Source organism: Eucyclogobius newberryi, unplaced genomic scaffold (assembly GCF_026437365.1).
Source record: "Eucyclogobius newberryi isolate DKJ021-1_F unplaced genomic scaffold, fEucNew1.0.hap1 SCAF_6, whole genome shotgun sequence".
Classification (NCBI taxonomy): Eukaryota; Metazoa; Chordata; class Actinopteri; order Gobiiformes; family Gobiidae; genus Eucyclogobius; species Eucyclogobius newberryi.
In genome coordinates, this window is record NW_027316278.1 from 14,822,429 (window position 1) to 14,847,855 (window position 25,427).

The 25,427-nt window shown below is 42.4% G+C and overlaps 1 protein-coding gene across 5 annotated transcripts in view; it reads right to left on the minus strand.

Moving 5' to 3' along the window:
* Positions 1-3,158: 3,158 nt before the first annotated feature.
* ncor2 (nuclear receptor corepressor 2) overlaps positions 3,159-25,427 on the minus strand; it is a 72,703-nt gene continuing 50,434 nt past the window's right edge. Inside the window, exons 17-46 of one of the 5 annotated variants that reach the window (XM_072432748.1) lie at positions 24,419-24,481; positions 20,729-20,871; positions 20,498-20,636; positions 19,650-20,076; positions 18,168-18,288; positions 17,608-17,848; positions 16,312-16,476; positions 16,091-16,224; positions 15,912-16,005; positions 15,745-15,840; positions 15,495-15,595; positions 13,862-14,012; positions 13,450-13,590; positions 13,276-13,365; positions 12,977-13,170; positions 12,560-12,902; positions 12,266-12,469; positions 11,862-12,110; positions 11,557-11,712; positions 11,248-11,457; positions 10,990-11,167; positions 10,436-10,911; positions 7,160-7,287; positions 6,913-7,079; positions 6,700-6,834; positions 6,231-6,403; positions 6,101-6,154; positions 5,835-6,023; positions 5,573-5,752; positions 3,159-5,498 (exon numbers count right to left, since the gene is read on the minus strand). In XM_072432748.1, coding sequence (XP_072288849.1) covers positions 5,317-5,498; positions 5,573-5,752; positions 5,835-6,023; positions 6,101-6,154; positions 6,231-6,403; positions 6,700-6,834; positions 6,913-7,079; positions 7,160-7,287; positions 10,436-10,911; positions 10,990-11,167; positions 11,248-11,457; positions 11,557-11,712; positions 11,862-12,110; positions 12,266-12,469; positions 12,560-12,902; positions 12,977-13,170; positions 13,276-13,365; positions 13,450-13,590; positions 13,862-14,012; positions 15,495-15,595; positions 15,745-15,840; positions 15,912-16,005; positions 16,091-16,224; positions 16,312-16,476; positions 17,608-17,848; positions 18,168-18,288; positions 19,650-20,076; positions 20,498-20,636; positions 20,729-20,871; positions 24,419-24,481 — 5,324 coding nt within the window. In that variant the 3' untranslated portion in view covers positions 3,159-5,316. Of the gene's footprint in view, positions 5,499-5,572; positions 5,753-5,834; positions 6,024-6,100; positions 6,155-6,230; positions 6,404-6,699; positions 6,835-6,912; positions 7,080-7,159; positions 7,288-10,435; positions 10,912-10,989; positions 11,168-11,247; positions 11,458-11,556; positions 11,713-11,861; positions 12,111-12,265; positions 12,470-12,559; positions 12,903-12,976; positions 13,171-13,275; positions 13,366-13,449; positions 13,591-13,861; positions 14,013-15,494; positions 15,596-15,702; positions 15,841-15,911; positions 16,006-16,090; positions 16,225-16,311; positions 16,477-17,607; positions 17,849-18,167; positions 18,289-19,649; positions 20,077-20,497; positions 20,637-20,728; positions 20,872-24,418; positions 24,482-25,427 lie in introns of all 5 variants that reach the window. The other 4 variants (XM_072432750.1, XM_072432747.1, XM_072432746.1 and 1 more) reach the window with 4 other exon arrangements.

The following is a 25,427-nucleotide window of genomic DNA, read 5'->3' on the forward strand; positions in this document are numbered from 1 at the left end:
GTCTGTGTGAGGCGCAGCCGCAAAGTTGGACAACTTATTTTGGGATATTGCAAATCTAAAAATTGGTCCCATTTGATCAAAACCAGTCCGGTTAGGACCAAATTTGAATCAGTTGTTAAACTTTCTAGTTTGGACCAGTTCATGATGACAAAATTGAAATGGGTGCGATGGCGCCCCCTACAGAGTGGCCTTTTAGTGAACATTGATGGACAAAAACTGGTTTTATGCAAATGTTCAAAACTTTGCCCAAAATTCTATTTTGGGGTCCCGAGCAAAAGGCAAATCAAACTTATGCCTTATTTTTTACGGCGTAGTCGTAGCGATGACGGAAACCTCCCACGTTATCCCTATGGGAAAATCGCTAAATCTCTCGAATATCAACATTTTTCTGTTTCACACTTTAACGAACTCCTCCTAGGGCGTTTTGCCCACCGACCTCAAAATCGGTGTACGTCCTCTAGACAAGTGGGGCATCTAAAGTTATTCAAATTTTAAGGATAGCTTTTACAGTCTCTGTGCGATGGAGCCGCAAACGTTTCCCAGAATTCTGACTATTTGGCCTTCAGAGTGGCCTATAAACAATAGTTTTTGCAAATGACATGATATTTTGCACAAAATTCTAATTTGCCATCCTGATCACAAAAGTATGAGAGCCAAAGTCATATTTTGTACGGCGTAACCGTAGCGATGACAGAAACATCCCATGTTATCCTTATGGGAAAATCGCAGAATCGCTCAAATCACAACATTTTTACGCTTCACACTTTAAAGAACTCCTCTTAGGGCGTTTTGCCCACCGACCTCAAAATCGGTGTACTTCCTCTAGACAAGTGGGGCATCTAAAGTTATCCAAATTTTAAGGATAATATTTACGGTCTCTGTGCGGCGGAGCCACAAACTTTACCCAGAATTCTGACTATTTGGCCTCCAGAGTGGCCTATAAACAATAGAGTTTTTCCAAATGACATAACATTTTGCACACAATTCTCATTTGCCATCCCCAAAATAAAAGTATGGGAGCCAAAGTCATATTTTGTACAGCGTAGCCGTAGCGATGACAGAAACGTCCCATGTTATTCCTATGGGGAAACCGCAAAAGCTCTAAAATGACCACATTTTTACGCTTCACACTTTAACAAACTCCTCCTAGGGCGATTGTCCGATCAAGTTCATATTTGGGGAGAATCATCTACACAAGCGGGGCATCAAAAGTTATTCATATTTTGATTTTAAGTGCTACGGTCTCTGTGCCGTGGAGCTGCAAATATACTGTCACAAATGGGAAAAACGCCAAATCTTTGAAATGTTCACATTTATGCTTCACACTTTAACAAACTCCTCCGTGGGCAATAGCCCGATCAAGCTTTACTTTGGGAAATATCATCTACACAAGCGGGGCATCAAAAGTTATCCATATTTATATTCTAAGTGCTACGGTCTCTGTGCGGCGGCGCAGCAAATTTGACTGACACTTGTGTTCATTTGCACTGGATTGGCCATGTCCAATGTGTCGCCGTCTGTCAAGTTCTTTTTTAATTCAACACAATAAGGGCGCCATCTTTATCAAGTCGAAAGCGCAGAGTCGGAAGGCCGGCGGCCCGCGAGGGCCGTTGGATGCTGCTTGCGGCTTTAATCTTCTTCTTCTTCTTCAAAACGTAATTAAAACGTATATATTTTACCAGTTGTGATCCAGCATCTTATCAAGTTATCCCATTGCTCTTTTGTTAACTTTGTTTTTTCATTTTCCATTGTTATGCTAATGCTATGCTAATGTCTCTCCGTGGACGCTTAGCGTCCACTCTTACCATCCGCAACGGAACTTTTTCCTTTACGTTCCATCCCGCGCTCTGTTCGTCCAACTGTCTGCAGTATTTTGTCATGAATTTGAACTATTTTCTGAACAGTACAACACTATTACACAAAAGCAGGGTGGGCCACATTCTATTCAAGCACCCCTTCACAGGCGGCAGTTTAAGAAAGCATGTGTGCTGCAGTTTTCTTTACAGGCTTTAAATATCGCACAGCTGCTAAAATAACAGCAGTGGCTCTTGGCAGGGGCCCTTGGAGCGGTGCCGTGTGTTTCCACAGCAGCGCTCAGCCCTCAGCGCCTCGTTTATCTCCCCGGCCTCGGCTATAGCGCCCTCCAGCGGCGAGAGCGCTGAGAAGACACGAGACAAGTCGACATGTGATCGATTAGGGAGGTCAAGATTATTAGGTTAATCGAGAATTGTGATTATTCAAGTCATAATACAATCGTAAGGAACTAAAAAAATTACAATCGTGGCAGTTTTGGACGCAAAATGTAGTATTTTTGTTTTGATGTATAGTCCAAAAACACTTGATATCTTAATATAAACCACTTTTCATCTGGTTGTTTTCCATCACATTTAATATGGTTGGATTTTGTAAAGCTGGGCACAAACCTGAGGAACAGTAATGAAAGAAAACTGCTGAATTGTGGTGTTTTTTCCTCACAATAATTGTGACACTTCAATTTGATATGCGCACATCCCTAGTTATAATGTATGATTGTTATTTTCAGTGAAAGTGTCACACAAAACTATTTACGTTTTAAAGTATTGAAGCACCCCTTTGAAAATGTACTTCTATAGTTAAAGAGTATTTTACATTATATTGCAACTATTCATGGGTCAAACATAGTGGCATTGAGAAATTGTTTGAAGTCAAAACCTTTAGGCAGAATGTCACTATGAACGAGCTGAAAATCAACTCTTAACCATTGAACGGTAAAGGAAAGTACTTTTTCAGTCCAGTTAAAAAGATGTGGTGCAGTAGAAAGTACAGATAACTGTTGTATGTACGCTGTAAAGATTACTAAAATAAAATACCTAAAAAATTAAAATGACAGTACCTTCCACCCCGGTCGGTATCAAATAGTTACTTTGTTAGCTCAAAGCCTTTTTATTCAGTCAGGCCTTTTCATTACAGTTGCTTTAGGGACTGATTTGACTATATTGTTGTATGTGTATTGCTCACGGCAAGTTTTTTGTGTTTTTGTGAAGCACTTTGTGATTTATGTCTGTGAAAGGTGCTATACAAATCAAATGTACGTACTTACATCACTCTAAAACATGTCATTTCAGATGTCAAAGAAATGGATAAGAAAAAAAGCACAATAAAGTTACCCGCAAGGCATAAATGGCAATAAGCTTTTTATTTAAACATTAAGGCAGTGTCTTTTGTTTTCGTTTTCACACTGCTATCCACAAAGCTTGCTGGTGGGCATGTAGAATTTAACCATGTGAATATTTCTTTTCTGTAATACCAACCTTGAAGCAAGCCACATAAATATTTACATCTCTTCAGTTTTATATACAATCCTTGTTATTATACAGTGGGTTATATTAAAAAAAAGAAAAAAATCTGTATGCACAAAATGGTTGAACGTTGTACTGTTTTGTCGATCCCCCCATTCACCGTTGAACAGTGCAGGGGAAAACGACGTAATTTCATTTGTACGGAAACGGAGACAAATTATGAAAAATGATGTGTTTGTGTGTGTATGCGAGTGTGTCACTATACAGTTAAAAACAAAACTCAATCTCTTTGCTTGAGGGAATATGGATATGGCTTTGTTTTTGTTTCTTTTTTCAGGTCGCTGTCACATTCTTAACATGTGTGGATACACGTAGCATACCAAAGCAGGCTAATATATACAAAGCCTGCCCTTTATATATTTATTTTTTTTGCCAAAGAAATAAACAAATTTTCTATCAGTCCAGTCAAACACAACGCAAGAGTCGAGATGTGGCATGCTTAACAACCACCGTCAACAGGTAGCACAAATGAGGGAGAGGAGGTAGTCCTACAACAGCCATGTGTTGTGAATCTCCACTGTGACAAACTCAGCAACTTCTTTAAAATACTGGGAGTAAAAACAACTCTCTCTCTCTGTGTGTGTGTGTGTGTGTGTACAGAAAACGTTTTCGGAGCTTCCTCCTTTCATTCATCTGAACAAAGTGTGTCAAGTGGAGAGATATTAACAGTTGTGTAAGAATGGTCCTGTGATATTTAGCATCACCTTCAAATAAAAGCCATGGCTGTGATAAATTTGAGTAAAAAACAAAAAAAGAAGATAAAAGGTTTGTAAGAGTTGGCTATATCCCTGTAACCCCACGTATCTGGGCTGAACCAAAGAGTTTGTGCGTCGCTTGGTAATTTCAGTACTGTTTATGTAAAATAAATGGCACTTAACACTATAACTGTACAAAGTGAAAGAGGACTTGTGTTCAGTTCTACCTTCTCCAGACAATGACAGTCACATCTGAAACCAGGTAAAAGTCATGCTTGCGTCAGTTCGGGGCCAAGAAAAAGATGGCTTCTTTGTCACCTCTTTAAATCACACAAACTGCATGTGAGGACTTTGTCTCAGAGCAGCTTCGGGGTCGGGATGCACTTGCTCCGAGCAGCAGACTCATCAGTCAACGGTGTGATTGTCGCTTTGAGTGTGGGAGCACTGAAGGTTTCAGCGGCAACATCAAAAACAGTTGAGTAGGAAAGTTTCAGAAAGAAATGTCTACACTGTTATTGAATCCTTTTTTCATCAGCCTTGGAAACATGATTCAAATGCAAGGAGACTTACGGCTAAGTGCTTAACATCCAAAACAAATACAGACATGGTTATTATAAAAACAGTGAGAAAGTGTCACTTGTGTCTGTGCCATTATCTCTGCACATTTAGAGGCCTGACGTCAACAGGCCTATTCTCTGGGACCTCTCAAATATCAGCAATAATAGTATGTTTACCCTGTAAACCTATAATATGACCCTCCCACAAAACCTGTACCCCAGACCCTGCAAAAACAACATACATCACTGCAGATAACAGACAACAAATGACACAATCAAATGTCCACCATCAAAATGTAGGTTCAGCTCAACATCTACAGACACAACTGAAAAAAAAGGAGAACACAAATAAGCAAAGCCACTTCGACCCTCCCACATCTCACACTTCTGTAGTGGTAGCATTTCACCATCTGCCTCTGACCAAACCAACACCATCCACATCAGAGTGCAGCAGCCGGAGGAGCACCTTAGTGACTCTGTCGAGGTAAGGCCCGAGAAGCTGTTAAAAAGTGATGTGTCCTTGAGACGAGTCACGGAGTGGGAGCAGGAAGTGAAAGCACAAAGACACAAGGAGCATACGTCCTGCTCCTGTGGTGCTTTGTGCAACAAGAAGAGGCAGGCGACTTTCAACTGAATGTGGACAGTGAAGGAATGGTGTGGCACTAAACACCTGTTAGTGTCGGCGTCTGCAGCAGCACAGACATGGAGACTGTAGTGATGTCCAGGTCACTCGCTGTCTGAAAGTGTCTCGTACTGGGACATGAGCAGAGGCTTAGGCTCCTCCTCCCAGCGCCCCTGTGGTCCGGGGCCTGGAGCCCCCTGTCCTGGAGAGGGCGAGGGAGCAGACACTGTCCCACTGGGGAAACGCATCGTCAGAGGGTTATAGGGATAGGGTGTGGGAGTGGAACCTGTCCAGAAGAGAGAAGGTCAAGTTTGTCAGATGCTGACACAATGATTCAAAGGGAATGGGTGCACTTAATACCTGTAGATGATGGCCTTTCTTCCAGCACCCTGTTGCTGAGTGGGGTCCTCCTGTTGTAGTCTCCCTCAGAGTGGACAGAGGACACAGAAGACGGACGCTCCCCTCCAGACATGCCTGGTCCTGGAGACTTGCTTTTGCGACCGTTTGAGCGTCCATTGCCCTTTGAGGACTTGGTTCCTCCTGCAAACATCAGATGCAAATAAATTAAGCTGGAATTGCCAACACCATAGAGACAGCTTTGTTTTAGAATTGTTCGTCCCACCTTGAGAGAAACCATCTTCAGCACGTCCATCAACAGCAGCTGCCGGGCCACTGGAGCCAGGGTTGGAAAGGGAGCGATCCTCACCCTGGTCGTCATATTTACCCATCAAAGCCTTTCGGATGATGGCCTCCAGACCGATGGAGTTCCCAGGGGTTTCTGGGGCAGGATGGCTGCGCACACACACAGGGCCTGTAACAAGAACAAACATCAGACAAGGCACAAAATAAGCAAATATGAGCTCATGTGGGGGAAAGATAATCGATTACCTGCACCGGTGGATGCTGGCATATTGAAGATCTCAGTCCCTGGTTGACCAGCATCTGAAGTATCAAAATATGATGTTATAGACTATGTTTTTAAGCAGTGTATGTGCAGTACATGTAGTACCATACTTACTAAAATCATTTTCATTTCCCACAACAGTCATCTTCTTGATCATCTCTTGTTTCTTTGATTTGACAATTGCTGAGGTGCTCTCTGTAAGCTTGCTAAAGAACGCTGGTGGTTGGACGGCATTGGTTGGGGACCGAGAGCCAATGCTGTAAAACATGACATCTGCTGTCTCATTCCTGGATGTTTCATGTTGATGACATGTTAATTTTGGGTATTACAGAAAAATATTTAATTTGATTTATTTAATTGACTCATTTACACATATATATATATATATATATATATATATATATATATATATATATATATATATATATATATATATATATATATATATATATATATATATATATATATATATATATATATATATATATATATATATATATATATATATATATATATATATATATATATATATAATGTAAATAAAAAATATTTTTTAAGAACGCGTTGGCCCAATGTCCCTTACCCTTGTTCTGCCTGCTCATTGGGGTAGGCAGCGCTTCCCTGGGCATCGGGATCAGAGTTGACTCCAGCTGGAGAAACAGGCTCAATGCCATCGTTTGAGACACTGACGGGGGATGACTTGGGCTGGGACGGGGACCTGTGAGAAAACGTCACATCAAATCTTACACCCTGAAAACACATGTATTTAAATTCTTGCCATGGTTGTGATTTGTACCGGTCTCGGTTTCTCTCTCCTCCAAGGCTGTCTGAGTACCGGCCCGGGACAGGGTCTTGTTGAGCTGGAGGTTGCGAGGCACTGGGTGGACGTGTCAGGTCCAAGACTGGAGAACCATGGTAGCTCTGCTGCTGACTCTGCCTTGTGTAGTCTTTAGTTATTACCTCCTGTTTAAAAAGCACACTCTCTTGAGGACTGAACAGAATAAGCGTGATCTTGTAAACTCAATGGTTTAGGCTTTGCTTACACTGATGTGCTGGGCTAGAGTCACAACTCTCTGACTCCCTTTGACACAGGGCGATGGTGGCTGTTGGCCTGGAGACATCCTCTCCACTGATGGAGGACGGTACATACTGTGATGCTCCATTTTCTGCCCTGTGGTAAAGAAAACACATTGATTTGTTTAGATCAGATTTCCGTTTAGAATACATCCATTCATCAACTACTCATATCAGAGAATATTTATTATTTCCTAAACCTTGGAAAGTGTGCAACAGTGGAACATAGTTTATTAAGGTGTCAAAGTAGCAATTGTACAGTATCATTGTGAGGGACCTATTTAAGTATTTGTTTTTGTCTGTGGAGCTCCTTTTAGGGGAAAGATTTTGTTTCCAAACTATATTTGTTTATTGCACCACACTATATGTTTTTCCTCCCTGGATGATACAAGTTGAACAACAGTAACCACATCCCAGGACTCCCAGGAGGACACTGGGTGTTGCAGCATTGGAGCTTGAGATTGTGTCGTCAAATTTCAGCATGTTCAGTTAACCTAATGGATGTAAATGTAGTATTTTGATACTTAAGTGAGATAAATGCATTTACCAGTAGATACCTGGAAGTATATTGGATTGTTCCACAGCACTTTTGTTTATTTATTAATATTGTTCAATAGCCAAGTTTTGGATGTTGGATCCCAAGCGCTATCAAAATCATTAGCCTGCATCTTTCCCATTGGTCAGTGAGATCCTAAAGTTCTGGTAATACCGGCAGGTTATGTCCCTTATTCACCAGCAATATACTACAGTTTGCATTTGTTTCCAGTCCAGATTACGTAAAAATTACATGCATCGTTGTCCTTAAGAAACACAGAGAAGTTCAACACAATACATACAAAACAAGAAGCACCATAAAATGACTTGATATCAATAGTTCCCACAATATTGATTTAGATAGATGTGAGGAGAATTGTGTGTAACAATCAGCATAAATTGAAGTGAGCTATAAATATGAACATGCAGAGCTCTGGGCGACAGACGCTGCAGAACCCCCTCCCCCATGTGCGGCCTCAACACATTCCCCTGGTGCTCTGGGACCCAGGGAGTCTGTTTAGTGACTGGTAATGTGTACATTTGTTTTGCACTACAGTATGTCAGGTCCATAGTGCTTGTGATTTCTTTGAAACAATAAACAGCATCAGGTCATTCACTGCACTTCATAACCGCAGTTGAACAGCACTTAAAAATTACTTCCACAGTCAAATGCCCTTTCAATCCTGGAGTCTAAAATATACTGGTCTGAGGAGTTTGTGAAAGTCTAAAGTGTAAACATGTTCTGGCGATTTCCCCATTGGAATAACATGGAAGATTTCGGTCATCGTTACGGCAAAGCCATAACAATTATGACATGGGTCTCATTGACTTTTTTGATGGGGATTCTAAAATTGAGTTGTGTGTCAAATTTCATAAAATTTCGCAAAACTAAACATTTAACCTCCATACAAGATCTGTAGGGGGCGCTGTGGCTCCAAATTAATTTATTTCACTTCAAGTAGGTTTAGGGCAAAGAGTTTAACAACTGATTCTAATTTGACGCAATTCGGACTTTATCTGCGCAAACGGCAGAAATGTTAAATTTGGGAGATTTCTGAAATTCTTGCTACAGTTTACAGTTCTTGCTACAGTTCGCCGCACAGAGACCGTGAGAGGTATCAATGTAATTTGGATAACTTTTGATGTCCCACTCCTCAGTAGCATTTTCACCAAATTTCAGCTTTTTAGGGCCAACGCCGTAAAAGTTTGGAAAAACTCCAAAGTCATGTTTAGCCATTTTTGAAGCAATATGGCCGACATTTGGTTGGGCGGACGGCGTTGCCGTAATAATATTTTTTACTTCTCTTGTCACCATCTATCTCTGCGCCAAATTTCATGATTCTACGATCAGATTTTTTTTGGGTCATTTCCCAGCTCTCAATGCATTTTTGGTACATTTTTATTTTAGAAAAGGGAAATAGCCAGAATGTAGAGAGGCACGATTTTTTAGAGGTGTGCAAATTTTGGTGGTGGTGGTGGTGGTGGTGGTGGTGGTGGTGGTGGTGGAGAAGAAGAAGAAGGAAAGAAAGAAAGAAAGAAAGGAAGAAAGAAAGAAAGAAAGAAAGAAAGAAAGAAAGAAAGAAAGAAAGAAAGAAAGAATAATATTCCGATGCGAAAACAATGTTTCCCATTTTTCTAATATCATAAACTATACATTTTCGGAAAGCGCTCGCGCTTTCCTACCTCATGGTGTGGGTCCCTGGTCACTGACGGGTACTTTCGTTAATTTTGAGTGGGCTCCGCCAACTTTGTGTTTTTGGCCATCTATACAGTAATAATGTTCAATTTTTGCATTACATGCTTATATGCACGGAACATGCAAGAGATGGGGAACGTATTCATGAGCTACTTAGGGCAAATGAGTGCTTTATATTATAAAGCCATCCTTTCTCAATGTAAAGTGCTCGTTTAGTGCGCACTTTTGCACGGGCTTCGTCCGTTTACAACGGTAATGTTCCATTTTCTTACAACTAATTAGTATGCATGGGGCGTGCATGAGTGAAGGAGTGCGTTAGTGAGTGTTTGGAAGTGGGCGAGCGCTTCGCGCTCGATTTCGTGCGCACTACGTGCGCACTTTCGCAGCCGTGCTTTGCACGGCCTTACGAGATTAATAGGCCTCTCGCCAGCTTGTGGCGCTCGGGCCTAATAAAAATAATAATATTTTTAGCAAAAACAACATAGTCGTTTCCACTATAACAACAAATTATACATCGTTTGAAAGCTCTAAGCCTTCCCGATGCCGCCATGGGGTGGAATCATCATTACGAGCGCTTACGCGCTCGTCACTCCCTATTCCGTCGGGATGCCCCGCCCACTCCCCATAGACTTCCATTGATTTGAGCAGATACAAGCATGGCACATGCCTGCGGCATGGACTCTCGCGTACAGGACGATGCCAGGAGGGTTTTTGGAGGAATGCAGCGCTTCGCGCTGCTGTTGTCTATGACTATTTGTTGTCTTGACTATTTCTGTCATAGCAGGAGTAAGTATGCATGATCCATGCCTTCGGCATGGGCTAGTTCGCTGTGCCCGCATGTTTGGTCAGACAGTTCAGCAGCGTTGCGGGAGCAATAGGCCCTCCGCCCTGCTGGGGCTCGGGCCTAATTAATTGGGCTGATTTGAGAATGCCAATCACCAAAGCGTGCAATAGGCCACAAACTGACGGAGGAGGGGCTGGTGATGAGGGGACCCTGGGATCCAGCGTGTCTTACCATCACTGGCACTGCTGGCAACAAGCGAACTTGTCTCTGGCATCCCCGTTTCACATGAAATTTGACGCATAATAATTGCGTTTATGAAGTTGGCCGCAGTCATTGTGGTCTTACCGAGTGCTCGAAGCTCTTGTTCCTGAAGGGACATCTGTTTGTTTTGTGTCTTTTCCCTACTTGGAGTACCACATTCTCCACGACCCAGAGGGTTATCCGACTGGGGAGGCAGCGTGAGCCGGCCTGACGCAGAGGAATATGGAACGGGGTACATTCCTGCTGGACTATGGCTCGATAACTTGGGGTCAGATTTACTTGAGGGTCCATGCTGCTCTGGGACGTGCTTAGGAATTCCTCTTGCTTTGCCGTCACGGCTCTGCTCTTTGGCAGAGTCCATCCCCGGTGGGAAGGCCTCAGGTGGCAATCCTGTTCTCATATGGCCCGGGTAATTCTGGAAACGTCCTGAGCCTTGGGGCATGGATCTGGAATGGGTGGGCAAAAACATTTTGAATTTGAATTTTTTTTTAATTAAAAAGAAATTCTGTCCAAATAAAACCAACCGCAAAACGGACGAACTGGCGTGCTCATTGACGGACAGACTCTTGCATGTGTTGTGTAAGACACTTGGCCGCTGCTGCACGTTTTCCTGGTTTCGAGGAGATACTGGAGAGTGCTGGTGGCTGTAGGGCTGAGAGGACCTGGCTCCACTACTGCTACTGCCCGCAGTGTGCTCGGTACCTGGGAACGGTCAAGATTCAGCTGTAACTTATCAAATGTGAGTACAAGATAAATGGAATTTTAAGCATTAAAATAAATACCAGGTCGCCAAATGGGTGCATGTTCCACGACTCCATGAGAGCTCTTTTCTCTGTCTCGGTCCCTTTCTCTCTCCCTCTCGCGTTCTCTTTCTCTGTCCCGATCCCTCTCTCTGTCTCTGTCTCGCTCGCGCTCTCTTTCACGCTCGCGTTCTCTTTCACGCTCACGTTCAGAAGATGAACTTTGCATCTTGTTCATGTGGGATGAACCAACTGTTGAGAGAGATGGCAACAAACATTTTTGAATTTAAATAAAAACAAAACAAACATATTAAAATATATAGTTTAAACAAAAAATAAACTAGAATATACCTGGTGAGATAGGAGAAGTGGTGTAAGGCCTGCCCGGGAATGAGGCACTAGTCCCAGGCAAGTATGTGATGCGCTCCATCGGGGAGCCTCTTGCCCCTGAGGGTGGAGGTACCAGGACAGGTAAGTGTGAGGTCACCTGAGACAAATCAAGGATCGCTAAAGGAAGAAAAAGGGAACAGAGTAAACTGAAAAATCTGATGACGACTGAAAACAGCAATTTGAAAAAGTAAATGCAAATGGATGCCATTATGGATGGGCAAATCAAGTATATTATTCTCATAAAATATTCTCTGCTTTAATCTTACCACGTGGCGCTGCGTTATAGGGTAAGGACAGCTGGTCTCGTGGAGCAAGGCCTCTAAGGAGATCGGAGCGCTGGGCCGCCATGGCAGCTGCAGCGGGCCACTGGTGCATTTGCTGAGAGGTGATGTAATCGTTGAATAAAGTTTGACGATTCTCCAAAGCTGCAGTGTCAGGGAAGCCTCGGATGAGGTAGGGGTATGGGTGAGGGTATGCTGGGTTTGGTGCGAGGTGGCGAGGCAAATAGTAGGCAGCTATAAAGAAAAACAAAGAACATATTGTCACACTTAGCGTCGTAGCTCAAATTGTTTATTTGACTGAGGCTGAACTAGGCCTTCTGTCAGGTCAGACCTGGTTAGTTCTGCCTGTGCAACTCTATAAACCCCTACTGTTTTTTTCCTGGCATTACCTGGGTCAATGGGGATGCCGCGAGGAAGTGATGCTGGATCAAAGGGTAGTGGGATTTGGCGGTACACCTCAGCTGCACCAAGCCCCTGCAGCAGATGCTCGTAGGTCTGCTGGTCTGAGACACCTGGGAGAGGAGACTTTGTAGCCCTCATTTCTCGGGGAGTGGGTGTGGCCTTCCTCTCCTGAGAGGGATTCTTACTTGAACCTAGAGTGAGAAATAGACATGTTTTGTTTAGATGGAGGACTTTTTGTCAAACATGCTTTTTGTTTTGCTGATAAAATGACGTAAACCTACCGTCATGCTGCCGCTGTCCTCCCTCTCTCGACAGTGGAGAGCCACGATGTGAGGGCCCAGGATAGGAGCTCCTTAAAGAGCCCTTCTCGTCATACCCCACTGGACTGTGGTGGGCCTTGCCTTGCTCCGCTCCCAGAGTGAGGGGTGATGATCGGGCCATAGTACTGGCTGTGCTAACCACGGCGCTGGGACGGCCTTTAGGCGCCTCTTCATATCGAGCCCTCTCCCCACGGATATCCATGTGCGAGGGAGGATTATGGTATGAGCGTGGTGAACTAGCGATGATGGAGCGAACATCATGGCGCTTTCCTGAAGCAGGGGAGTCTTGCTTCATTGGTGCCACCTGGAAATAATGTGCAGATTTGCTCAGCAACATAATCAATATATGAAATATAAAAAATAAAACAGAACGGATACCTGAGATATAATGCTTTCCTTGGGAATAAGATGGATGGAGCGCCCGGGTTCTTTCACTGTGGGCACCATTGGGTCCCTGCCTTTCAGTGGGTCTGATAGGGAGCCAGGGGCACGGGGCGGGGAACCTTCCCGCTTCATCTGTTTAGCTTCTCTCCTCATGTAACCATCTTGAGAGTCAAGATGGCGGGGTATGCCTGAAAACCAAAGTGTATTTATTTCCCATAATGCGAGTAAACATTCAGATCATTCAACAACTAATAATCTGGGTTCTTAACATTATATAAAATGTATTCACCGACCTTGAGAAATGGACCCTCGGTTATGATGTGCATCCTTATATGTGTGGTGTGGACTGTCTCTGTCATGGGGCAGAGCTCGACCAATCAGACCTACAGCAGAGATGAGGTACAGTACAATGAAGCTCTGGTGAGCACTGACAGTTGGTGATGCAGGAATAGGCAGCGTTATCTTACCCTCACAGTTGGCAGCAGACAGTGAGTCCCTGATAGGCAGTCCTCTGCTGATGCCACCTTCCATTACGTCATAGGGACGCTTGAGTCCCGGGCCTTCAGCTGCACCTCTGCCCTCATCTTTAGGCGGCTGAGAGGGTGGACCTGCAAATGACAATAACAATTTGTCACAATTTTCATTATTTGCAGGAACTACAGACCTATTATGAAAAGTCCTATTTAAATCTTGCTTTTTAATTAACTTATTTTATGTCAAAAAGTTATGTAATAGAAATCCCACACTAAAGTGACAAAATATAAACCAAGTTGAGCACCAAAGTTATAATCTGTAATATTACCTTATGATACCCTCAAATAATTTTACAATTTATTTAAATCTCTGCAACTTGAAATCCTCCAAAGCAGATCAACTCACGGTCATAAGTGAGAATGTGTCCACTGATGCCCTCGTAAAGCACATGGCCCTTGGACAGCGCCTCGTCTCGCTCTCTCTCTGCCCGGTTGGCACTGTCTTCTGTGATGAGACGCGCGATGGTTCCTTTATACAACACATCAGCTGGAGTCCCCTGTAAAGAAAAGGTTAAGCAAAGCCTTTAAGAAGAATAGTATTACTCTTACGCCTCACTCGCTCCCTCGCTCCCTCAGTTTTATGCAGCTAAAATCTGGAACAGTCTTCCTGAAGATGTGAGACAGGCTTCTACTCTGACAAAGTTCAAATCTAAGCTAAAAACAGTTTTGTTTAGCTGCGCATATGACTGAAAGGATTTTTTCTTTGCACTCTTCTCTTTTGTTTGTGATTTTATTAGTTTAGAAAATCAGTTGGATTGATAATTTTTAATTTAGTTAATTTTATTGTAGTTAATTTTTATCGTTGCACTCTTCTCTTTTGTTTGTGATTTTATTAGTTTAGAAAATCAGTTGGATTGATAATTTTTAATTTAGTTAATTTTATTGTATTTCTGTAATTTCTTTGTGATTTGAATGCATTTTTTCCTGCTGTGTGAAGCACTTTGAATTGCCTTGTGTATGAAATGTGCTCTACAAATAAACTTGCCTTGCCTTGCCTTGCCTTACTGTACCATTATCTTATAATTATATACATAAATCTAAACGGGAATAATTCTAATTCATCCAATTCCATTTCATTTTCATTGTAAGTAAATATACACAGATTAGTTTGCAAGATTTCGGTTTTAAACATTTGTTTCATGGCATTTAGAGTTCCAATTGTTCAAAGAAATATAGTTATGGGTACAAACAATAGTATCATATTTACAACTAATCCAAGATAATTGGGTGCAAAATACAAAGTAGAGTAAATAAATATACAGTGATGATCAATAACCAGCGCGATGGATGTGTTATGGCAGTAGGAAGTGTGTAGGCTTAGTGTGCCAGTAAAGGGATAAAGGGATAAAAGGGAGTAACAGATGTGGTACAGTGTGTACCTGTTGCCATGGTGACGGGGCTTGATATGAGCTGCAGTTATGTCAGAAACAAGTAGGACAGCACGGCTCTGACATAACCGGGAGTTTCAAGAATTCACAGCCACAAAACAATCATTTGTAATGTATCATACAGTAAAACTAATGTTTACTGCAGTCCCTCAAGAGGAAACAGCACACAGTTAATTCAACATTAACTAAAGTGTCCCAGGAAGTGCATTTAATAAAAAACTCTTAGCCCAACAAATGTACACTCAAAATGTGAAGAGTTTTTCTAATCTATTTGACTGTATAATGCTACACTTCCACTGTGAGCCTGATGGACCAGCAAATGGTGTGTGGAGATCGTTGTAGTAATCGTTGTTCCAAACTTTATACTTTGTATACTTAATTTGAGAGAGACTTTAATAAGAGCAAAATAAGTTTAAAAGTTAAAACTAAGTCTGTGCTTTATATCAGATTGTGTTAAACCAAAGCTCAGATTAAAGTCTAACTTGAGTCACAGCGCTTCAGACAGAGCAATGCCCCGAGTTTGCTAATGTTGATGACATTATGTGTGTTGAAATTGTTAACAGTGAAAAGAAAAAAACTTTAGAAACCCACCTTAGTGATGGATCCTCCTCTGTACGAAATGGGTTCTGGATGCATTCTGGAGCCGGGGATGCCCTTGGTAATACTGCCACCCTGCACAGCTGCATGAGAAGCTACAGACATGGAACAAAAAGGCATCATTGATCTAGATTGATCTGACTAATATGTTAATATATATAGCAAAAGATTATACGTAATTATAAATGCTCTGCACATTTACCAAAGTCTAAGTAGAAGGATTTGCAAGCATCAAATCCCTCACCTCGTGCATTGTCATGGGACGGCCCCTGGGACGACTCGGCCTGGGATGAGGAGCTACGAGGGGACAACTGCTCCTGCTTCACCACTGGATAAGCCCCTGAGGTAAGTGAGAAGCCAAGTAAACATTGTGTATTTGGAAAAATAGCAAAGTGGTTCAAATATAATTACCTGTTTTTCTTGGATCAACCCAAGACATCTGCGAAGAGCCTGCTTTGCTGTGGTCCAGATTGTGAGCTGGACTGTGGAGTTGTACAGGTGTGCCCTGAATATTGGAGGTGAAAGATATATGTAAATAACTTGTGTGTTTTTGTATATTAGCTTGGGTTGGTGCTGATCTTTTTACACACCTCTGTTATTGAACCTCCTGGCTTGCTGGATGATATCAGAGGGGGTGGCTCTGGCATTAACATAGGTCTAACAGTTGCTAACCTGATGCCATCTTGAGGCAAACCAAGAGAAGAGTGGCCCGACTGTTGAAATGCTGACGGGCAAAGATAGTAAAAGTCAGACGATTTATCCAGCAACCAAAATGTATGATTATCTGACGAAAACACAGAAACAAGCTCACAGTTGTAGTGGAGCAGATGCTGGTCATGGCTGATCTTGGCCATGTCACGAGGGGACACTGGGTAAGGAGACATAACAGGACGACCTAAAGTGGACATCCTGAGGTCATCCGGGGCAAGTGCCTGCTTCTTAGCTTCACTGTGAGGAGAATAAGGCCTGGACTTCTCTACAATAAGGGGAAAAAACAAAACAGGTCAAAGAAGTACTGGACTAGTTTTACTTTTTGCACTTTCTTATTGCAAGGTTGATTCTGGCAATATCCCTGCTGTAGGGAAAGTTCAAATTTAAACCTTTGTAACTGTTGACAAAATGCATAGCAGAAATTCTCTGTGAAATTAAATGGCTTGCGTCGACTAAGCGGAAAGTCTTAAACACATTCCAATGCTACAAAGTGAACTATTTTCACTTTTGGGTCAATAGCAATACCAGATCATTCATCAGCCCGGCTCTCCAGAAGTGCCCCAGAAACACCTGAATGCTTCACACCAAGACTGATTCAAGGTTAAAGTTAAGTGGATCATACAGTGCCAAATATACGTTTTTACACTAAAACACATGACAAAACTTTCATTGTTCTTTGAAATGGTTTAAGTCAAAGTCAGTAAGATGTGCTTCTATGGGGTGGTGTGCAGGGGCCAGAGGGGGTGCACAGAGGCTGGACAGACTGATAAAGAAGACCATCAGAAATGTGTTGTTTGTGATGAGAGAAGAACATTGGACAAACTGCTCTGAGTCTCAGCAGTCTGAGCTGAGGCACACAAGACCCTTCAGAGAAAGGTTGCTCTTACTCTCCTGCTCCACAGACAGAGAATGTGAGCTATTAGCTCAAAGCTATTAATAAAGCACTTCCCCATTTATGGGTTGTATCAATATATATATATATATTTAACGTTTACTTTAAATCTCGAACTCGGCTGCTGTGTCTGAAGTGCAGTAGTCTGAAGTAAGCAGCCGAAAAAAAGAGATGATTGATGAACAGCATTAATGACATATGACGCCATATTAAAAAGTGAATGTAAGACGTTGATTATTTTATTATCTCTGAACACAGTACACACAAATAGTCAAAGAATCCAACTGGTATGGTAATATCTTAATGTGTAAACAATTTAAACCAGTTAAGAGATTTATTATCCTCTCTTCTGTCAAACAATAACACACGCTGACCATTGAAGAAGAGATTAGTTACATATCCAAACACTCTTAAGCCTTTTCTACTACATAATCCTATCCAGGCCATGGTGCATTGATCTGAAATGAACTCGGAACAGTCGGACAAGCTATAGAGTATTCCTACCATCCTTTTCGCTGCTGGAGGGGCTGCGTGGGCGGACACGAGGGCTGTTGTCCCGGTCAGCCTGTTGGGGGTATGGCTGCCCTTTGCCTGGTGTGCCCAGGGCCTGCTGTTGGGCTTTGACCTCCTGAGACGACTCCCCGTGAGCCCTGGTGATCTGCCGCTGGAACAGTTCATAGGCGTGGGGAGGCGCCGCTTTGCCAACAGCACTGCGCTGATTACTTTGCACTGAAGCCTCTGGCATCTACGGACAGGACCAAAGACAAGAGTATTGTACACAATGTAGACAGAGACACAGCCCCGTCCAGCATTTGACATATGGTGAGCCACAAGCAGTGTCTGATCACAGTGATAGTCAAAACAGCTCTTGTTTCGAAGTAATCATCCTTTCAGTGTGCTATCACATTACTTTACCACAAAGAAAATTAAGGTTATCTTGCTCCATCTACAGGAGTCTAGAAACAATCTGACTTAATACGCCGATTTTATGTCCAGTCATCAATACTCAATATACAATAAACAATGTATTACTAGAACAATGAAACTCAGGTGTAAAGACTTACGATGGGTGGAATAGCTGCAGCTCTTTGTTTCAGCTGCTTCAGGTCCATTGGTTTTTGAAGTGGTGATGATATGACCCCATCATGAGTATAGTTGAGTAAGCTTGGCCTTGGAGAGGTTATTCTGTAAAGAAGAAGAGTTTAATGTTTAAATGTTTAATTAGGAAAAAAGATAATGAAATCAAAATCGAATAAAAATATCATGCCATCAATTGTTGCTACTTAAAGGTGCTTTAAGTATGTTTGGTGGATGGTCAGTCACCTACTTATTTCCATAGAGATGTTTGGTGGATGGTCAGTCACCTACTTATTTCCATAGAGATGTTATCTTTTTATTTACTTGCCACAGTATGGCATTGAATTTATCTCCATGTGACAGGAAAAGGGCAAAGTATCAGGTCAGATGTGTGCTCCCACTCACAGTTAGAATGTTTTCTTTAAGCAATAAAACCTCAGTACTTGAATAAATGTATGATAGACATGTTTAATGCCATACTGTGGAACATTCCAGACAAAGCAGAGAGACAAGCAGGTGGCTGATAAGTCACCAGAAAAGTTACATAGAGCAATTTTTAAAATTAAGTTGTAAAAGAATATTATATATATTTATATATATATATATATATATATATATATATATATATATATATATATATATATATATGTATATATATATATATATTTATTTATTTATTTTTAAGAGCCATCTTTGGAATATACAGTAATGACTATTTAAGGCCCCAATAATAATAAATACATGTGGGAACGATGTACAAGGCATGTAGCACTCTTTCCACATCAGTCACAAGAACAGTATCACAGCTACAGTCAGATACACACTCACTGCCTTTGTTTGCTTTGGCAGAGCGTGCAGCTTCCCCTCAGCTCTGCCAGCACACGCAGTCTGCTGTCATGGAAAAAATTGAACAAATACCATGCAAACAAGACTAATCGCTCCTCCCACACACTTTAACACCCATTTGTGCGCCTTCATTTAATTGACACATTCAGCCCGAGCATGTAAAAAAAAGATAAATGACATCATATCAGCACATTCAAACAAATACCATTTCTGCTTGAAAAGCATCCCTGCAATAGACTGCAGCTAGGCAACAAAAACACTTTAAAATCATGCTTTAGCTGTAGTAGACCTGGTACAAAATACAGAATAAGCCACTATGAAAAAAAGACCTTTGACACACAAACCAATTTATAATTGCGGTAAACTATAACTAGACCAATTCATTTCTGGCTCCGCTGTAGACCTGTGGTCTACTTTATTACTGCTCTATCTATTGAACTACAGGTTTGAGACAATGGTTAAAATCCAATGGGTCATTTAGTTTTGGTATACCATACAAATACAATATTGCACTACAAAAAGTTAAATGAATGTTGAGGGCTCCGTCAATTAAATTGAAATCTACAGTTTGTTCATTCCGTCTCCCTGACATTCATTATGTATGCATCGTATAAAGACCTTACCTGGATTTATCATTGCTGTCAGTCTCCTCAACTTCATCAGCACTACATGTGGCACTAGAGTCACTGTCTCCGTGCGAGCCCGCTTTGGCGCTCTGGTCCTTCTTGGAGCTCTTTGTGGATGGCTTGGCCTCCTCAGTCTCTGTGGCAGGAGGTTTATTGTCCTGTGTGTCACAAGTCACTGCTGGTTGTGGCTCCTTACTGCCTTCTCCAGTCTCAGTCTTTATCTCCATTTTGACAGAATCATCAGCATCTTCTTTAAATGCAGGCTTCTCGTCTTCTGTCTGTGCAGAGTCTGACCCGGCCCCGTCTTTGTCCACAGTGTTGGTGTTGGTCTTTGACTTGCTTGTGCCCTCTTCCTTTGCCTTGCAGTCCTCCGAAGAATGTGGCGAAGGTAAACTGTCTGTGTCAGAGCTATTGTTAGCTCCACCTGCAAAAAATACATTACATTACATACATGATAAGCCACAAAGAAAAAGTAACACAACTTCACAACTAAGCAATCTTTAGATATCCACTTTCTCTCTTGGTTTCTGCTATAGTATAACCATATTCTCTACAGTGCCACTCTTCTTAAATCAGATTTAACTGTACAACAAAAAGGAACACAAAACTAATTGTGATGATGGATGGCTTCCCCTGGGCCTTTGACACTCTTTGTCAAGGTAAAGACAACACACTTATGCACAAGCAGCAGATGTATATTCAGGACATTCAGGTGACAGCTTCAACAGTGAGTGTTACAAATGGTGTTTATGGCATGACCAGCTCTACTGATCAGTTCTCTTGGGTTTATTCCAGGTCTTAAATAACAAGTGAATTTTCAACATTAATCCAACCAAGTGTCATACCGTCTCCATCCTCGGGAGCCTCCTCTTCATTGCCGCTGGCCCCTGAACCCTCCATCTCCTCCTCTTCAGCCGTAAACTGAGCATTTGCTTCCTCACTCTGTGAAGCCTTGCCCCTACGGCGAGCCTTCCTCTCCTTTTCCTGAAACAGAACAATTCCATTAAATACCAGGGAAGGCTCTCTGATGGCAGTCAGGAATCATGTTTTAGATGACTGATCTATTAAGTTTTTACCGATTTCATTTTATGCTGCTGCAGAATCTCATCCAATTTCTGCCTTTTCTTGTAGTTGAAGTAGAAATTCTTGCACTGCGACACAGTTTTTGATCCCACCATCTTGGCGATGGCGGACCAATTCCTACCATATTGGAGAAGGCCTGAAATTAAAAGATCAAACAATAAACTTTAAAAAAAAGGCCATTACAACAACGTCACACCACTGTTCCAAAGCAAGTTTAACTAAAACTAAACGCACAAATATAAAGGTTAAATAGTAAAACACAGCCTTGCCTGGGGCTGTCAGTCAGAGCAGTGACATCAGTGGCTCTTTCTAAGGTCACTTAGTGTCATATTTGGACCGACTTTGATGTGACCTAGTTCCAGGAAGCTGTGGTCCTGTACCCAGCCGAGCACATGACTGTGGCTTACACAAGAGTCTGCATGCGCCCGCTGGCCCTGAGCTGTGATAGATCAACCTGTCACCGCGGTGTGTGTGTGTGTGTGTATGTGTATATGTGTGTGTGTGTGTGTGTGTGTGTGTGTGCGTGTGTGCGTGTGTGCGTGTGTGTGTGTGCGTGTGTGCGCGCGCACACTAAAACAAGACATGTAGAGGGCACTCAGTGTGTATGTGCAAGTGCACTCCGGTGTTTCCCCCTCGAGTCTGCTGTTGGCTAAAAGCAGCTCATTAACAGTGTGTGCTGTAAGAGGCTTAGCTAACACCACCCACTTGTTTCCTGTGCCAGCCTGACAGGCCCTGGCAGCAGGACAGCCTTTCACATCCAGTGTATGTGTAGTAGTTATTAACAGGCAACGAGCCAACACTTCCAGACAACCTTGGACATGGGTTCAGAGGTCTGTGCACCTCATCACTTAATAGAGGTAGTAGGACAGCACAGCAATAGACAAGCATTGCAGTTCACTCCCTTGTCTCCTCTCTAGCTCTCCAATTGTTTAGAACAACAAATATGTAAAGCAAAAGCAAGCATTAAAAATCTGATAACATATCTTTACTGACACTTGTAGCTTTGTTATTAAAATTATAATCAAAATGTATCCGTTAATCAGACTGAAAGTGTAACAATATGTCCACATACAACTAACATGGAAGTGCTTATTTCTGCGGAAACATTCATTGTTGCTAGTGAAATCTGGCTAGTAAGCTACTAAGAAAAAACAAGGCAAAAAAAGAAAAATATGTGACACAATCTCTGCTCAAATAGTAAGGATTCATGACCTACAAATCAAACAGAGCAGCATAGGAGATAGTCCCCCCTAACGCAATCACACATGTGGACAAATACAACATACCAAAGAGCCCATGCAGGGACACAATCCACATTCTGTCAACAAGCACTGTGCTGCACCCACTGAACCTATTTACACATTGCATTCATTTACCACAGCCAAAGGTTACATAGTAATGACCTCTAACTATGCCCAGTTTGTTCCACTGTAAGCGACTACAAGCAGCATAATCCAAAGCAGCTCTAGTTTCCTCAGTTGCCCAAGAAACACACATGGGACAATCAGCCAATCAGAAGCGACATTGCTGAGGCAGGCGTTTCCTTCAAGCCAATAGGAAAAGTGCTCTGTAGTAGCTCCTCCCAGAGTAAGTCCAATAAACACCTTCTGCAGCTAGAACGTGGTTGTTCCTGTTTGTCACATGCCTGTCAGTCCAGCCGTTGTCTCTGGCCCGTTTCTGGACTTCACTATCAGACGACCTGATCTCTGGAGGCCCAGTCGGGACGCTCTTCAGGGCTGGGCCTTCCGATCCACTCTGGGCTCTTCCTGCCAGCTGGCCTGATACTTGAGCTGGTGTCAGGTTGACGTGCTACGAAGCTGCACATGCTCCTGGCCTCTCCCCTCCCCGTCTCGCTCTCCAAACTCTTGTGTTTAGTCGGGGTTGCTCTCTTCTTCAGTGCCGTGTCTTTCCCCAATGGCGCTTGTCTGGGAAGACTTCCACAGGAAAGTGGAACTGTGGGGCGGCGCTCTGTGCTCAGCCTTGCTCTACCCTCATCTGATCTCTCCTATCTCTCCTTTTCCCTCCCACCCTCCCTCGCTCGCTCGCTCAGCCGCTCTGTCCCTCCCCCAGCTTTACTCTGCCAGCAGCACGCACACACTCTACCAGTGCACACACAAACCCAAACGCATGAGTGAGTAGACGCGCTAGTCTCTTGTTAATACTCCAGCACAGACGCAAACAAGAGTCTCAGGCAGTCCAAAAGTAAACAGAGGAGGAATACAGATCACAGAGGCACTCAGCCACACAGACAATGGAGAGGATCTAGAAGTGACGAGTAAGAATAGTGCAAACAAGGGAGAGAGAGCGCTGATGTTGATACCATGAGAAAGCAGAAAGGCTCTCACATTCTTCCTGACTGACCCGCTTTTCATCTTGAATGTGACCTCTCCCAAGTCCATAACAACACAGTGTGGGCAGCGGGAGTAAGTGGGGAAAGAGTTGCTTGCCAAATCTTCCATAACGCCTGCCAAACTGGATCATAGCCATATCCCACCCAAAAGAAGCTAACAGAAGAGTGAGTGATAGACCAAGACTATAAAAAAGGAAGGAAGAAAAGTCTAGCATTGTCTTCTTGCTACTTCTTAAAATGAGTTATTCTAGGAAGCTGAGCAGGAGCCATTATCTAGCTGCACTCGGGCAAAGCCTGACAGATTAATGCACATGTACATAAACGACAACCAGGAAGGATGCAAAAGTAAACACAGTGCTCTTATACAGTGCACAAGCAGAGCTCGTTGTGTTCATAAGGTGATCATTTATTAAATCAAATCACACTTCTGCATATGCAGATGTCGACAGTAAATGAGTCAGTAATTTAGGAAATATAATATGAAAAACATGTGGAAACAGTTCCACCATGTCAGACTCATTACTGCCCTGACAACACGGAGGTGGAGATTGTTTAAAAGGGAAATCCCTATTGGCAGATTTGGGTGTAGTAGTTAAAAGTGATGAAATATGGCAAAAGCAGCTCCCTTGTTGCTGCCATTGGTACAGTAACCAGGGCTGTGTGTTAGAGGTTACATAAGCCCTTTATAGAAGCCCTGCTCCCACCAAGCTGCCTGGCTAATCCCCTGGGATGGAGTGCCCCACTAATCCTGCTGCAGGAGAATGGAACTGAAGACATTAACCAGGATTACTACACAGAACCATGTTTGCGTTAGGGCAGTGCCACTTATCACAAAATAACCCACAAATTGCACGAGACGTCCACTTAATTAATATCCAACTAACAGTGCAAAGTGCAAACGTTAAAGCATGTATAAGAGGACAAAAACTTACATTTATTACTAGACTGATCATGAAGCAGCTGCCTTTATTACCATTAAAAAACAAACATCCTGTCAGTTTAAGATTTTGCGTGTGCTCTGCATGTGGCAAGCACTAGTGCTGCAGCAATGAAATGTGAGCAGAAATCTGTGTAATCTTCATTGGAGACAATAAACAGACTTTACAGCAGGTTTGATAAAGAGAGGCTGCCTTGACCCAGAGCAAATGGGAAACTGCTCCAAAGAGCAACAGGCCAAGTTCAAGCTGATTGACAGAAACGTATAGCCGTTTCCTCTCGTTGGAGCTGGAAATGTTTTATAGATTACTACAGTTTCAGTTTTTCTTATTACTAGTAGCCAGTGCAATGCGCTAGTTGTTTTTTTTTTGCAATGAGCATGATTGCATTGTCTTACCTTTTTTAGCAGTTTCCATCTCCTCTTCAGTCCATCGTGAACTCTCATTCATTTCTAGATTGGCTAGAAAATAAGAAATCTCAGTTTGAAAGTGTAACGGGTGGGGCTGTTAAAAAGTCAGTTGAGAAGTGACTGATAAAGCAATGTGCGAGATACTGATGGGCATTAATACGTTTCCTTTTTGTTGAATATATAAATTGTATGTGCCTAATACAAGTCATTTAACATTATTATTCAGTTAGGTACAAAGTAATAATTTTGAGACTTTTGCTACTTGGGCATGGTCAAAAAGTTTTTTTTTTTTTACACATTTAGGGACAATTGCGATTACTACTATTTATAAAGGCAATATAGTTAGTACAACCATAGTATATTTTAGTTTAGTATACATTGGTTTAGTGCTAGTAAAACATTTCTTCTCATGCTGCTGGTGGGGGAAGAAGTCACCTCAACATATCTTAAGTATAGCTTATTCTGTATTAATAAGTATCTTTAAGTGTACTTTTCCCCCAGTATTGATACCAAAATAAATACTGAATATTGTTTGTCTGACCAACTTTACCACTAGGGACTGTTATACACAGAAGCAGGAAATCCAAGGAAAGGAGTCAGTTAATTATTATAGACAGAACAACTGGCTTGTTTCCTCACTTGGGCCATAAGCCAGACCCTGCCCCCGTCTGCCAATCTAGAGCTCATATGTATGTCCTCTATCTGGACCGTGAAGGGCAAAGGGAACGGACCTGTCAGATAAGAGGCCTTTAGATTGTGTCACCTGGGATTTCAGTGACCGAGCAAAGCGGCAGAGCAGCTCCAGCTTATTGATAAAACTGCTGAAACAGGGGAAAGAGCTGATGTACATGTCTGACCGACCTGCAGTGATACTATGACCTACACGGGCGAGTAAGAATACCCGGAATTCTCCATATAAATCATACTTAGGCAACAGACTATTAGACAAAAAGGTTTTAACAATGGTCCGTTATAGACAATGCTGCACTCTTGTGGT